Source organism: Meriones unguiculatus, chromosome X (genome assembly GCF_030254825.1).
Source record: "Meriones unguiculatus strain TT.TT164.6M chromosome X, Bangor_MerUng_6.1, whole genome shotgun sequence".
Classification (NCBI taxonomy): domain Eukaryota; kingdom Metazoa; phylum Chordata; class Mammalia; order Rodentia; family Muridae; genus Meriones; species Meriones unguiculatus.
The window spans coordinates 35,945,104-35,960,124 of NC_083369.1; the positions used below are offsets into that span (position 1 = coordinate 35,945,104).

At 45.5% G+C, this 15,021-nt stretch overlaps 1 protein-coding gene across 7 annotated transcripts in view; it reads left to right on the forward strand.

Annotated features, from left to right (window-relative positions):
* LOC110541859 (protein FAM156A/FAM156B-like) overlaps positions 1-12,850 on the forward strand; it is a 98,350-nt gene extending 85,500 nt beyond the window's left edge. For 3 of the 7 annotated variants that reach the window (XM_060374427.1, XM_060374428.1, XM_060374425.1), the window contains 2 exons: positions 1,512-1,642; positions 2,343-12,850. In XM_060374427.1, coding sequence (XP_060230410.1) covers positions 3,686-4,276 — 591 coding nt within the window. In that variant the 5' untranslated portion in view covers positions 1,512-1,642; positions 2,343-3,685 and the 3' untranslated portion in view covers positions 4,277-12,850. The remainder of the gene's footprint in view (positions 1-1,511; positions 1,643-2,342) is intronic. The other 4 variants (XR_009588349.1, XM_060374424.1, XM_060374426.1 and 1 more) reach the window with 4 other exon arrangements.
* Positions 12,851-15,021: the final 2,171 nt, after the last annotated feature.

Consider the following 15,021-nt stretch of genomic DNA (forward strand, 5'->3'; position numbering starts at 1 on the left):
GCATGAATAAGAATGGCCTCGTTAGATTCATATATTTAAATGCTTGATCCTCAGTTGCTAAATCTGTTTGGAAAGGGTTAGGAAGTGTGGCCTTGTTGGAGGACATGTGTCACTGAGGGTGGGCTTTGAGGCTTCAAAGGCCCTTGCCATACCATCCTCAGTTGCTTCATGATTGTGCCTCAAGCTTTAATCTTTCGGCACCTGGTCAAATTCCATACCTGCGTTTCTGCTGCCATGCACCCATCATGGTGGCCATGGCCCCTACCTACTCTTTGAAACTGTAGACCTCAGGTAAGCTCTTCTAGGAGCTGCCTTGGTAGTGGTGTCTGCACACCAACAGAAAGTAACTGAGACAACACAAAAATATTCTTCCAAACAACTATTATTGTTGACCTTTAGAAGCTACATTTCAGAGTTTTCAAACTACTTGAGGAATGTAGATATCCCATGTGAAATCAGGGAACTCATTGTACATTAGTAAAATCACAACTGTCTCATCCTTGTTACTAGAACTGGCATGAAGACTCTGTTTAAGAAGTAGATGTAGTATCATTTAGATGAATTGAATTTACTTTTTCTTTCTTTCTTTCTTTCTTTCTTTCTTTCTTTCTTTCTTTCTTTCTTTCTTTCTCTTAAGTTTTCCATTTCTTTCTTTCTCTCTTGTGCATTTTGTCACTCATACTTCCTTTCTTCCTTTCCTTCTTTCTTCTTGTCCATCTGTCTCTCCCTTGCACTGACTGGCAGCATCCCACTGTGAAAAGGCCTGTGTGTAGTAGGATACAGCTGTGGGCAATTCGTGGTCCTTGGGTATGCTCTGAACTGCTCTGCAGTTGGGTGCAAGTATATCATGGGATGTGCTTGCTTAGTGCTGCAGACTGATTACACGGCATTTTTATGCAGAATTCATGCACCTAGATGTGTCAAAGACAGAGTCTGAAGCTCCACAATGAGGACCTGCTTAGGTGTGTGGGCATCATCAAAGGGAAGATGAATCAGGAAGGCATTAGCCTAGTTTAAGCTCTAGCTCGGTCACTGATTTCAACAGTCAGTAGTACCCACAAGGTCTGAAGCTGGAGCACTGCCCAAGAAGCCACTATTGGCCACTGGGATGTGACACATCACACGAAAAGCCACTATTGGCCACTGGGTGTGGCACATCACATTGACTCGGGCAGTAATAGGAGGCAAATTATGAGGTTTCATAAATTGGGACAACAGAGACATTCTTGATTCATTTGTCTTGATCAGTCACTTGGAGGGAACCAGCTGGTGTCAAGGACCTACAAAGGTAAAATCTAAAAGCCTACCTCTTCCTCTGTGTAAGGTTATAACCTGAAAGACCCTGAAAACCATCAGAGTTTTGCAGGTTGGGATGTTATTGGATGGCTGCCACTTCTGACAGGTGGGACCTTGTAGGCCTGGTAAGAAGGTAGAGAGATAATGCCTGTGGGCAGATCTGTACCCTGTAGAATTTCAAATTCCAATTGAGGAGTAACTTGATTTCATTACAGAAGCATTGGCTCCAGGAATGAAGAAGTATGTGTTGGGTGAGCTATTCTGAATAACATGAGGGGAGGACCTTGATCATCAAAGGGAAGGCATATTCCAGAAAGCCATTGTGCTAAGGATCCACCGTTGCCAGGTACCATCAGTAAACTATACATGCTGTGATGCTGGCTACTGTGTATAGTTGGATGAGCAGAGGGAAGTAGAAGGGACAGGGACTGTGCAGCCATGCCAGCCAGGGACCTTCTGTGACTGCATGGAAAAGCAAAGTCCAGAGCAGTTGAAAGGAAGCAGTAGTGTCTTTGCTTATGACTTTGAAGAACAGTGACAGACTCCTCTCGCCCTGCCTCCCTTTCTCTTTCTGATACACAAACATACAATCTCTCATGCTCACTTTCTTTCTCCCACCTCCTTTTATGATTGATGTCCCTCTTTGTGTGCATTTCCTCAATCTCCATCTAAGGAGGCAGGAGGACTGAATGACAGCTGAGTAGGAGTGCTGCCAAGGGTCATTATTTACTATCTACTTCTCGGAAGCAGTTTCTTCACTGCCATGCAGTATGAAGCTTCCACCCTCTGTCACTCATGCCTTCTAAGCCCAGATCCTTAGGTTCCCCTTTGTCTTGATCACCCCACACACAGAGGTTATCAAGCATGAAAAACGTCTTTCTTCTTGTGTTGCCTCATGCCCCAGAAACTTTTGGGAGCCTTCCTGTAGAGTGGCTGCCTCAGCCTCCATGATTCTCTGACTGTCTTTCAACACTCATCTCACAGAAGCAGGAAGCAATTTGACTGACCATTACCAACTTGCATCTATGTGGCCTCTCTTTCATCAGGCATGTCCATGGAATTTTCACCCCTCGGTTGCACAGCTGTGATCTGTTATTCCTGTCATCTTTTCTGGCATACAAGGCACAGTGTGAGAGGATACAACTGAGGTCATTTTTATACAAGGGGAACATGGGATGGTTTGTTCTCTGGACTGAGCATATCTGCTTCAGGGATGTAGAGGTCCACAGTGCCTGACACACTGTGACTCCAGACACAGCTTCGTCAACTCTAACTTACTGCTTTCTGCAGGCAGAGGTATGACTCTTATGTTCCCAGCTGTGAGTGGCCACCACCCTCTGTCACTCATGCCTTCCAAGCCCAGATCCTTAGGTTCCCCTTTGTCTTACTACCTGTGTTCCATGTTGCTTGCTTCTTCCATGGGTGAGGAGACTCCTTTTTGCAACACAGCACTTTGGAACTGTCACTCATGCTTCTGGGAAGCAATTTGCAGGCATAAGTGGAAGAACAAAGAACCTGGAATTGTAGAGTGCAAAAATGGAGCTCAGCAGTGGTCACCACAGGCCAGTTGTTGAGTAGAACAATGAACACACAAGGTAAATGCAAGACCATAATCCAATTGGTGAGCAGTAGTCCGCTCTGAGTACCACATCTGGAAATGTATGTCCAATGATGAATGGTGGGGCAGCTCACTTTAAGGCATTTGCCTAAGCTTGCATGTTGATACACAGAAAAGAGCCACCTCAGAATCAAAGTCTCTTACCAGCAGAATCATTTCATTCTTATCACAAAGAGGGAGGTTTGGTTATGATCTCAGGGCATGTCATGGAAGACTTCACAAAGGCAATCGAGCAGGTCCAAGGACAGCATGGCAAGACAATGATCACTAGTGTGAAAAGTCAGAGATGGGTGAGTTCCCAGGGTACAAATCCTTGTGAGCCCATAAAATTCTGCCCTTTGAATATATGTAAATGCCCTTAGGAAGAATGGCTGTCACTGTGCATTCATTATAGTAGAGCTGCCTTTGAGAGTTGGGGGAAGTGAGGTGAGAATCACTGGGATTCACCATATGACACCTGCATGAGCTGAAGCAAGAGAAAGAATACCAGTTGCCATGCAGGAAATGCTGCCGGTGTGTCATGCCCTGTGCTAACTGCTCTGGACATGTATCATCTTGAGTAAGCCTCGGAAGATGCCTGGGAGGTGGCCCCACTTTGAAGATGAGGGACAGAGAAAGTGAGATGAATAATCACGGGCTTTCTTTTTCTCTTCTCACCTCTTGTTACAGTCTGGATTTTCCTGGCTGCACACATTCCTCCTCGCTATCGCCTTCACTTTTCCTCCTGGAACCAGGGCTCAGTGTGGCGACTGGCTCAGACTAGAACCCATCATGGATCCACTGCAGAAATGGGATCCACTGTTGATTTCTGTGCCCTCCTGCATGGCCACTGTGACAAGCTCCCAAGAGTCCTCAGCCTTCCCTCAGCCTTCCTCCTCAGAAAAGCTAAGTGTGGGGCTCAGTGGGCTGAGCCTCAGCCCCAGCCCCAGCTCAGGTGTCCCTGCCCCTCTGTCACAGGGGCTGCTCCAGCAGCAGGCCAGGGAGAAGAAGGCCCTGTGGCAGCAGTACTGGGAGAAGCAGGGCTTTCCTCAGAGGAAGAAGGTCTTCCTGAGGCACTCGAGACGCTGGCACCGGGATCACATGGCACCTTACCTGCTTGAAAAGGATGTCAGAGGAGGCAGATCCCAGAATCAGCTCCTCTGCCAGGGCCACGTGCTTAATAGTGCTGGGGTGAGTGGAGAGAGGAACGCAGCTCCCAACCCTCCGTCCTGGGAAATGCTGGTGCAGGGCTTCAGTGGCCTCACCCTCAGCCTGGGAGCCAACAGACCAGGCCCCCTGCCGGAGGGGCCTCTGCAGCAGCAGGAACCAGAGGAGATGTGCCAGCAAAAGAGGCAGCAGGAAAGCATCAGGATGCTCAAGTAGAGGGTGGGAGCAGGCTGAGGTCTGTCTGGCCCCCAAAAGATGGAGGCGAAAACGGATTCAGACAGTGCTGCACTTAAAGCTCAAGAGCCTGGACTCTTCTGACGTCAAGGCAGTCAGCTGCCTTTGGACGAGCCCCAGCGCTTGTGCTAGGAGGGGAACTGTCTTAGGAAAGGCCCCACTTTCCTGCCTATGTCTTTTAGCATGCCTTTTTGGGTATGGTGCAGGGTGTTAACCTGTTCAGAAGAAACCTGGGTACCAGGGATCCCTGAATGCCCATTATGTGATTCACACACTGAGGGTTTTCACTGGTTTTCCTTGGAAATCAGCACAGCTCCTTCCCAAATTTCTGTCAAATAGAACCAACACAACATGTGTATATATGTTTATATATGTATATCTATGTATATGTATATATAGAGAGAAGACATACATAGTATATATGTCTTCCACTTGCCTTCTCAATGTGCATTTATTGAGTGATTCCCCACTAGGAATCACTAGGTACTATGGAATGCATGTGCCAGGTAAGAGAGGGAGGGAGGGAAGGAGGGAGGGAGAGAGAAAGAGAGAGAGAGAGAGAGAGAGAGAGAGAGAGAGAGAGAGAGAGAGAGAGATTGACTTGCATCTTCCAGAAACTGAAGCAAGAGAATGCAGGCTTAAGGCACCTACCTACCCAGTGTAACTACCTACCCAGTGTACATCCAGTGGTGTGAACCCATGTGGAAGAAGAGAAGTTTTCCTCCTTAACCATGGTGCTTAATGGTGGCTCCCTGGTGGAATTTCCCATGTGTCCACTCAGTTAATGGTCATAGCAGACCTTGACGTGGGGGTTTGCAACTGTGTGCCTTCCCCCTTCCCACTCCTTCCCTCTGGCTCTTAATCAAGTCAATAAAATAAGACCCAGAAGTGGTTCAGGAAAGCCATAGTTTCATTCAGACGAGGATGCAAAGAGATGAGAAGCTCAAGTATGTCTGCTGGTGTGCATGCTGGGGGCAGCATGGACAGTCTGCATGGGCAAGGGCTGTAGTGAAGGAAGTTTTGGGTGGCATCAGTTTGAGCTCAGAAATTGGTGGTAACTGGTGAATGTCCCATGATTTCCTGTAACGACACTGTACTTAACCATGACCTGGCTATACACATACTATTGACTAGAAGCTGGACAGGGGAGCATTTGGCCTTCAGATTTTCCCTTTCTGGTCAAGGGCCAGCAGTGGAAAGTCCTCTAAATGGGTTTATTAGTGGTAGTACTAGGGATTTGTGTGTGCTGTGTTTTGTAGCTGTGAAAGACTCTGATCATCCAAAGAGATCAGCAGGAATAGCAGAATGCATCCTTTGTTGAACTGATAAAAAGGACAGCATTTTACCTGCCTGAGGGCCACAGGGGGTGGGGGAGGAGACAAGACAGGGCTTATTCAAATGAGAAGTTGTCCTTTGTTCCAGGTTTCTGCCTAGCAGCCACTCTGCACTAGACACAGGAATGCCATGTATGCTTAAAGGGAACCTGCTATTAACCTCCAGGCTCATTTTGTCTTGCTACTTGCTGGTGGACTGAATTGAAACCATGATCATGATCGCTCTGGAGCAGTGCCCAGGGCACAGCCTCTGAATGACAGAGACAGCCGGTGAAGACCTTCCTGCCAGCCATTATGGGATACCTTGATACCCATGTGGGTGAAGGCTTATGGTAGGATAACCGCTGTCCCTGGACATTTGGCCCTGAGAAGCAGAGCCTCTTTACTGAGTAACAGCGGGAGCATGTGTGAGACCTGTCACTCTCTGTGCTGTTTGTCATCCTTATTCTTTTATGGCCCTTGACCTGCGGTCTCTCTGTACAGGGCATCACCTCTGTCTCTGTCTGAGCAGAGGAACATGTCAAGGTGCACATGTGTGTTTCAACTTCCCCACATGGAAGTGATTTGCTCTTTTCAAGTCCACAGTGTCCTGTGATTGTACCAGACAGCATGAAATCCCCTGTTCCAACTGTAAAAACTGGTTCTCTTCTGTGAGCACCTGCCTCCTGTTGTTAATGTGTACTGGAATGTTAGCAAGTGCTTTTGTCAGAGATTCTGAAACATACAGAAACTGTGTAGTGATCTCCACTCTAATGCTGGAGACACCTTATTTGTTCAAATGAGGAGCTGGCCATTGTTTGTGAGTTTTGTAACTCATTGTCTAAGCCATGCTACTGACTATGTGAAGACTTAAAATTCCATTACAGTCTAGTTTGACTGGTTACTTTGCAATCATTCTCCCATTGAAAAAGCCATGCTTCTTTTTGTTAATTTTTTAACTGTCCCTCTCTGTAATAGGTGTCCTGTTTTCCTCCTATAACATCTTCCCCTATCTCGTAGTCTTTCTGATCTCCCCTCTGCCTCCAGCATCGCTACCTTTCCCTCTTCAGAGCACACAAATGGGAAAGTTTCAAAGAGAGATGTCCTAATAGGAGGAGGGCCATGGAGCCATGTGGCTGAGTTACACCTCTACGTGTACTCAAGTGAGGCACCTCAACCAAGAACAGGATCCCCTGTGACACTATTTGTCCTGGTGGATGCAGGGACATTTGGTACGATGGCCCAGGCTCAGCGGCCAGCCCCATTGCCCCAGTCCCTGGAAAACTTAATTCGTCTGGATACCAACACTGAGGACTTGGCCAAGAACTCTGTCACAGGCATAGGAGTGGCCACGAAAGCCCTCCCAGATGCTCATTGCTTCCCATACAGCGTGGTCTTCTGTGGGGACCAGATAGCCTCATTTGTTTTGTCCTTGGTTATTTGAGTGCTGTCGATGCTCTCATTTGACCACAACTACTGACTTTGCCTCCTTTAATTGCATTTCTTCCTCCCACTCCAGGGGTAGAGCTACACAATCTTTTTTGTGCTGTATGAGTGTGTGTGTGTGTGTGTGTGTGTGTGTGTGTGTGTGTGTGCATGTATAGGAACCCATGCCTGTGTGGATAGAGGTCTGAGAATCACTCAGGGTATGTTCCTCTGTTGCTCTCCACCATGGTTTTGAGACAGGTCTCTTGTTCCTGGAACTCACCAGTTTGTCTTGATCAGCTTGATAGCTAGTCCCAGGAAACCTCTTCTCTCTGCCTAGAAGCACTGAGATTGTGGCTGTGCCCTGCCAGGCCTGGATTTTGATGAGCACTGGAGTTCCAACATCACACCCTCATGCCCTTATGGCAGACACTGTACCTGCCCACACGGATCCCAGCCCTGAGCTGTACAATTTTAATTAATTGAATCTACCCACCTGCAAATTCTACCATCCCTCTTCCTCAGTCGTGAAGCCTCCAACCACAGTGTGCTCCCTCCCAGTCTCTGTCTGCCTCACACTGTTCGGTGGGCTGTTTCCCGGATGAGAAGACCAGCATTTGTTCCCCACACCCACAAGATAGCAGGCAGCATCTTCGTGAGCACTATTCAGTGCCTTGGGTGTGTTGCTCTGCTGCACTCAAAACTGCAAGCTCCTTTCAGAGGCTGGTGCTAGAAGGACTCCAGTTATGACTTGATTGTTGTCATAGTGACACCACTCGAATACCTTTCATCAGTGCAACGTGACTTTCCTCTATGACTGCCTCATGCCAAGCTCTCACAGCCCCTTGGAAAGATATACACTTCCTCACCACACAATTCTGATTTCCTGTCAGGAGAGGGTGAAGATACGTATTTCTTGAATGTCGTGACTCAGCTTGAGGCCCTGTGAAGACTCTGAGGGAGGGGGTGGCGGAGGTGAAACCGCTGTGCCAGATAAAATCAATAACCTGGGAGAACAAGAGATTTTTCTGACAGGATTGAGTGTGGGTGGGTGGTTGCCTAGGTTACCAGTTGCGAAGGCCAGGGCTGATGGAGACTGCCTGCCACATGACCATCCTTATTCACAGGATCCGGACCTGAAGGGTAAGTATGAGGGAGCATGCTCAGTATTTCAGAGCCTTCTCAGTATTGGCAGTTTACTGAAGGTGCTCTGAGCATGTTTATGAGAAGCTGATGCATAGAGGACCAGGACATAGGCTCTGGCCACTAGCTGCAGGGGCCATTGGGTCTTGAGTGAGAGTGTGCAGAGGAGACCGTGTCCTTCTCCTCATGGAGGTAGCAAGGTCTAAGAGTAGGGCTGGCCCCAGCGCCACAGATGATATTCTTTCTGTGCAGGTGGCCCTGTTACCTGTGAGCAGGGTGCTTTCACAAAGTGCTGAAGTGGAGTACTGTTCAGGGTGTGTGATCCGATGGTTGGACAAAGAAATTCTGAAGATTGCAACACACACCAAATGCACATGCACACACACACACACACACACACACACACACAAGTATATAGTATTATGAGGGCATAGAACAAAGGAAATTGTGGCTTTTCAAACATCATGCCAAATTAAATAATCTTGACTAAAAACAAACAACAAAATATTCGGCATGACCTCACTGCCTTTGGCACCTCACTGCCTTTGGCACCTGAAAAATGGTCATGTCTTTTTCACACTGACAAAACAGGTCATTGGTTACAGTGAGGTGAACGTTGGTCATGTGTGCTGAGCTATGTTCCAAGTAAAATCACTAACGCTTGTTCCCTGAGATTTGGTAACAAAGGGCTGAACAAAAGCTACCAAGCACAACCTCATCACGAGCCCATTCAAGGTTTGTCCCCAGAATCACGAAAAGGGGGTGGGGATAAAAGGAATTGTTTCTATTAGGATAATGTCCTGATTCAGGAGAAACTGAAGACTGGGATGGACACACACCTTGCTGGTGCCTGAAAAGAACATGATGGCTGCCCTGCGAGTACCACTGCATCGCGCCTGTCCACTACTACCATGTGCCCAATCCCTGTACTTTCATGTGTCCCATCTAGCCACGCCAATAGATGTGCACTGCATTTTGCTACCATCACAGTGACACATGACCAAGTGTGAATATCAAGGTCTGAGAGAAAACAAGATGGAACAAGCTTAAAGGGCATGACAGTCAGATGGGCTAGGAGAACCCCAGCATTCTGCCTTCAGCATCCCCTAATTTTTGTTTGGTTGGGTTATGGGAGGAGGGGCTGGTTGTTGTTCTTGTTGTTGTTTTGTAGTGGTGCCTGTCCTGGAACTTACTTTTTTAAACAGACTGGCAGAAAATTCACAGAGATCTCCATTCCTCTGCCTCTTGAATGCTGGGATTAAAGGCTAGAGCCACCACATGAAGCTCAGTCACCAAATTTTCTTTTAATACCTTAGAAACAAAATTTATTTTCATATGCAGTGTTTATAATTAGCATATAACCATTTCAGAAGCAATTGGAAAAACAAAGAATGTGGTAGCTCATACAAGCACTAAGAAGGCAGAAACAGAAGTATTGCTGCTACAGGTTTTAAAGGCAGTCTGACCTGTTATAAAAATTTCCATTGAGGGGTTTCATAATAAGACCCTGTCTTAAAAAAAAAAGATTCTTCCCAGATATGCCACTGTCTAGTCGTCAGCTAATGAATGTTTGGGTTGTTTTATTAACATCTATGCACAGATTTTTGTTTGGTTATGTTTTCTATTCTCTTGGGCAAATGCTAAAGGATTCAGTTGCTGGGTTATTGCAGCTCTGTGTGTAGCATTTTGAGGAACTGTCCAACTGTTTTTCCAGTTGATTGTATAATGTGCAAGCCTTCCGCCCATGCATGAGAGTTCCAGTTTCTTGCAGTAGTTACGCTGTGTCTTTTCAAACTGACAAGCTTATCAGGCATGAAGTGACGTTTGATTGTGGTTTTGATTGATATTTTCCTGACAAGTAATGTGAACATCTTTTGACGTGTGCACTGGCTACTCCTATGTTTTTAAAGAAATGTTTATTCGAATCATCTGTCTTGTTCTTACATTAAGTTATGATTTTCAGTCGTTGAGTTATAAAAAAAATCTTTTAGCTATTTGGAACACTAGTTCCTCATTGATGACTTGCAAAATGTTTCTTTTCCCTTGTCTGAGTTTTTTTTCTCCTTACAGTCTTTTGACTATACTAGGCAGCAATAAGAAGAAACAAGGTGGCCGTCATGCTGCAACATAGACAAGAAATACGCAAAGTGAAAGACGGCATCACAAAAGATCACATACCACCTGATTCCATTATGGGAATTACTCCAAACAGACAAAACAAACTTATACAGGCTTCAGGCATGAGGCCAGCTCCTTTTGGGCAGCATAAATGTAGCCATTTTTATTCCAGGCCCATCAGCTACGTCATCTCAGCTTGTTGCTGTTAGAGGGAAAAGCTCTCTGTGTGAGGTCAGGTTGGCCAAAAACTATGTTTGTGTTCAGCGTACTCTATGGCCTTGCTATTCCTGGAAATTACCCAACCATAAGCGCAGCTGGCCCTAACTATAAACTCTACTTGGGACCAATCAAATTAAAGATCAGATAGAACTGCTTGTCTAGTTAGCAAAAATAACTTAAGTTGAAGCTGACTGCCATGTTCCACTGTCCATCCATTCCCCCTACCTCCAATACCTGTCATGTGAGCTAATTGCGGTTTTTGCCTTTATAAGCTAACTCCAAAAGACAATCGATGTCACAGTTTGGCTCCCGAGGCCACTCTGTGTCCCTGACCCTGGTCAGTCTTGGGGTGTTGCATTCAATAAACCATCCATATGTAACTGAAAAAAAAAAGATTCTTGGGAAATTGTTCAGAATCAAACACTGCAGGAGAAACAAGTATCTAGGTAAATGTGATGAGCAGCCTAATTTCAGAAGCCCTGAGATAAATTATTATTTCTTGGCTGTCTGTTACTGATCATTTGACAGGAAAATTTCTATTCAGTATCAGCATTTGACACTATATAATTCTTTCTGTAAGTCCCATCCTTTTCTAACATATTTTAAAAAGCCCCTTAAACATGCCAAAAGCCTGATTTTATGAACAGAAATTCTTTCCTAATAGAAAAGTAAACCGTTTTTACTTACTACCAGTAATACCATCTTGGTCCTTCTCTTTCTTGGCTGATCCTGGGGTTGGATGTGGGGGAAGCATCATCGTGCAATCAATATTTTCATAATCAGCATCATAGTCATCTTCATCATAATCTGGTAAAACCAAGGTGATCTCATTAGCATGAAGAATGCTATACAATTATACCCTGGAGCTCTCTTCAACTCTCAAGAATTTAAAGGACTACAGAAGTACTATGTAGCCTTTAAGAATACACAAAGATTTGTGCGTGTGTGTATGTCTGTGTGTCTATATGTGAGTGTGTGTGTGCATGCTACTCTCCTGTAATCTCACCACTAAGAAGGGAGAAGCAGGTAGATATGAGTTTGAGACCAACCAGGGCCACATAGTAAGAAGCCATCTCAAATACAAACAAACAAAACATAAAAACAATACATATGATGGATTTTCTGCCTTCAGAAAAATATGGTATAGCCAAATGTTCATCCCTTACATGGGGTTTCAGAGCTTCCACAAATTGTTTGAAACCTTTTCCTTATTATACTGGGTTTTGTTTTCCATTGTTCAATCTAGATCAATATTCTTTCCAAGTTAAAAAATATAAAAAATAAACAAACAAAAACTAGATTATCTTCAAAGTTCCCAAGTTCTTGATACACTTTTTTTATCATTGGCAGCTAATCATTCTTTTCAGGTTTTTTATTTCTTATTTTTGTACTAATTACAGTTTCTTCACTTTGTATCCCAGCTGTAGCTTCCTCCCTCATTCCTTCTCAATCCTACTCTCCGTCCTCATCTCCTCTCATGTCCCTCTCCAAGTCCACTGATGGGGAGGTCCTCCTCCACATCCATCTGACCCTAGCTTATCAGGTCTCATCTGAACTGGCTGCATTGTCTTCCTCTGTGGCCTGGCAAAGTTGTTCTTCTCAAGGGGAGGTGAGCAAAGAACCAGCTTATTAGGGCACCCACTTGGATACCAAGCTGCCATGGGCTACATCTGTGCAGGGGTTCTAGGTTACATCCATGAATGGTCCTAGCTTGGAGTATCAGTCTCAGAAAAGAACCCTTTGACAAGATTTTTTTTTTTTGGTTTTGTTGCTCACCTTGTGGAGCTCCTGCCCCCTCCAGGTCTTTCTATCTCCCCCTTATTTCATAAGATTCCCTGCACTCTGTCCAAAGTTTGGTTATGAGTCTCAGCATCTGCTTTGATACACTGCTGCGTAGAGTTTTTCAGAGGCCCTCTGTGGTAGGCTCCCACCCTATTCCCTCTTTTCTCCCTCTTCTGATGTTTGTCTCCCTTGCCATTCTGAATGAAGATTGAGCATCTTACCCAGGGTCCTCCTTCTTCCTTCTTGCTTAGCTTCTTTAGGTGTACAGATTTTAGTATGTTTATCCTATATTATATGTCTAATATCCACTTATACATGAGTGTATACCATGTGTGTCTTTCTGCTTCTGGAATACCTCACTCAGGACGATCTTTTCCAGATCCCACCATTTTCCTGCAAATTTCATGATTTCCTTGTTTTTAATTTCTGTGTTATATTTGATTGTGTAAATGTACCATAATTTCTGTATCCATTCCACAGTTGAGGGACATCTGGGTTGTTTACAGGTTCTGGCTATCACAAATAAAGCTGCTACAAACATGGTTGAGCAAATGTCCTTATTGTGTATTTGAGCATCTTTTGGATATATGCCTAGGAGTGGTATAGCTGGATCTTGAGAAAGTGCTATTCCTAATTGTCTGAGAAAGAGCCATATTGATTTCCAAAGTGGTTGTAAAAGTTTACAATCCCAATATCAATGTAGGAGGGTTGCCCTTTCTCCAGGGATACAAGGCACATACCTAAACATAGTAAAAACAATATACAGTGAGCCTACAGCCAACATCAAACTATATGGAGAGAAACTTAAATCAATCCCACTGAAGTCAGGGACAAGGGAAGGCTGTCTACTATTTCCATATCTCTTCAACATGGCACTTGAAGTCCTAGCTAGAGCAATAAGACAACTAAAGGAGATCAAGGGGATACAAATTGGAAAGGAAGAAATCAAAGTATCACTATTTGCAGATGATATGATACTATACATGAGTGAGCCCAAAAATTCTACCAGAGAATACCTTCAGCTGATAAACACCTTCAGCAAAGTGGCTGGATACCAAATTAACTGAAAAAAAATCAGAAGCCCTCCTGTATACCAAAGACAAAAGGGCTGAGAAAGAAATTAGGGAAACAACACCCTTCACATTAGACAAGCAAGTGAAAGACCTGTTTAAACAAACAAACAAACAAACACACAAACAAACTTCAAGTCTCTGAAGAAAGCGATTGAAGAAGATATCAGAAGATGGAAAGATCTGGAGTTCTGTTGAGATCAGTAAGCAGGCATCTCTAGGGCCAGCTCCCAGGGGCTTGACAAACTGGTTATCAGGCATTTGTGAAGCCACCAAGAAGACCACCTGCTGATCACCTGGAACCGCCTGCGCATGCCTGGGTCACCTTATAAGAGAACTCCTGGAGCCCCTCCTCTCTCTCTCTCTCTCTTCTGCCTTATCTCTCTGTGACCCCCTTCCCCTTCCCCTAATAAACCTCCAACATGGAACCAGTCTCATGGTGTGATTTGTGAACCGGTCGTGTAACCGTCACAGCTGCACGATTCCTAACATTGGTACATCTTGGCCGGGATAGGTTCCCTCCAGTGGGCACACTGAGTGGGGAGTGCTGGCACTCTGCCAGGGCTGCTGGAGACCTATTTTGCTCCAAACCCACCGAGATCTCCACTTTCCGTCTATGAGATCGCTACTGAGTCATCCAACTGACTGGATTGGTGAGTTTCCCTGTTGGTCAACATAAACATTTCTCTGGGCAAGGGAAGAGTGACCGTTGGCACCTTCTCACTGCTCTTTGAAGCGGGGGACCCCCCAACCATGGCCTTTACTGGATACGATTGATCGCTATTGCTGGACCTCCATCTCTATTAGGGCCCCAGCTTCCCCTGGAGAGCTTTCCCAGTAGCACACAGTCTCTTCTCCCTTTCATTCGCTCAGTCGCTCGTGGGAAGACCTAGGTAGGCAGCCATGTGCTCTTGGCCGTGCCTCTTGGCATCTATGCGCCAGTCCCTGGCCAATATCTGATGAGCTATTAGATTAGGTAGCAGCTCTTGTTAGAGTCCCACCTTCTTTTGGGACGCCTATGGAAGGTCACTGGCTCCCTCACCTCCCGATGGGGAACGCCCAGAGGTCCGTCCCTCCAGCTTCCCCACTGGGATGTCTTCTGGAGAATTTTAAGACTTTATGTATGGAACCTCAGTTAAAAGGTTCTAAACTCATACACCTCTGTAATAAAACTTGGCTTACATACTCTTTAGGTAAGGGTCCAAATTGGCCTATTAATGGCACATTAAATTCCAATATTTTACGGGATCTTCTTAATTACTGTCAGCAATCTGGTAAATGGAATGAGGTACCCTACGTTTAAGTTTTCTCTCTTCTTCTCTTTAAACTTCCTCTCTGCTCTTCTTGTTCTCCTACTCAACTTCTCCTAACCATAAAGTCTCAACCTGAGGAGTTCTCTACCTTTGACCCAGAAGATGAAGCTCCACACTCCCCAACCCTCAACCTCCAGTTTCTCCAGAATTCTCACAACCTCCGGCGCCTTCCCCCTCCCCTTCTACTCCCTCCTCTTCTCCTTCGGTTTCTCCAAAATCCTCGCTCCCTTCTCCAGCAGTAGACTATCCTAGTCGCCTCACTCTGGCACCCACTTTCACCCCACCAACTGTCATCCCACCCACAACCCATTCCTGTTCTACAGCAAAGTCCGATCCCTCTACTC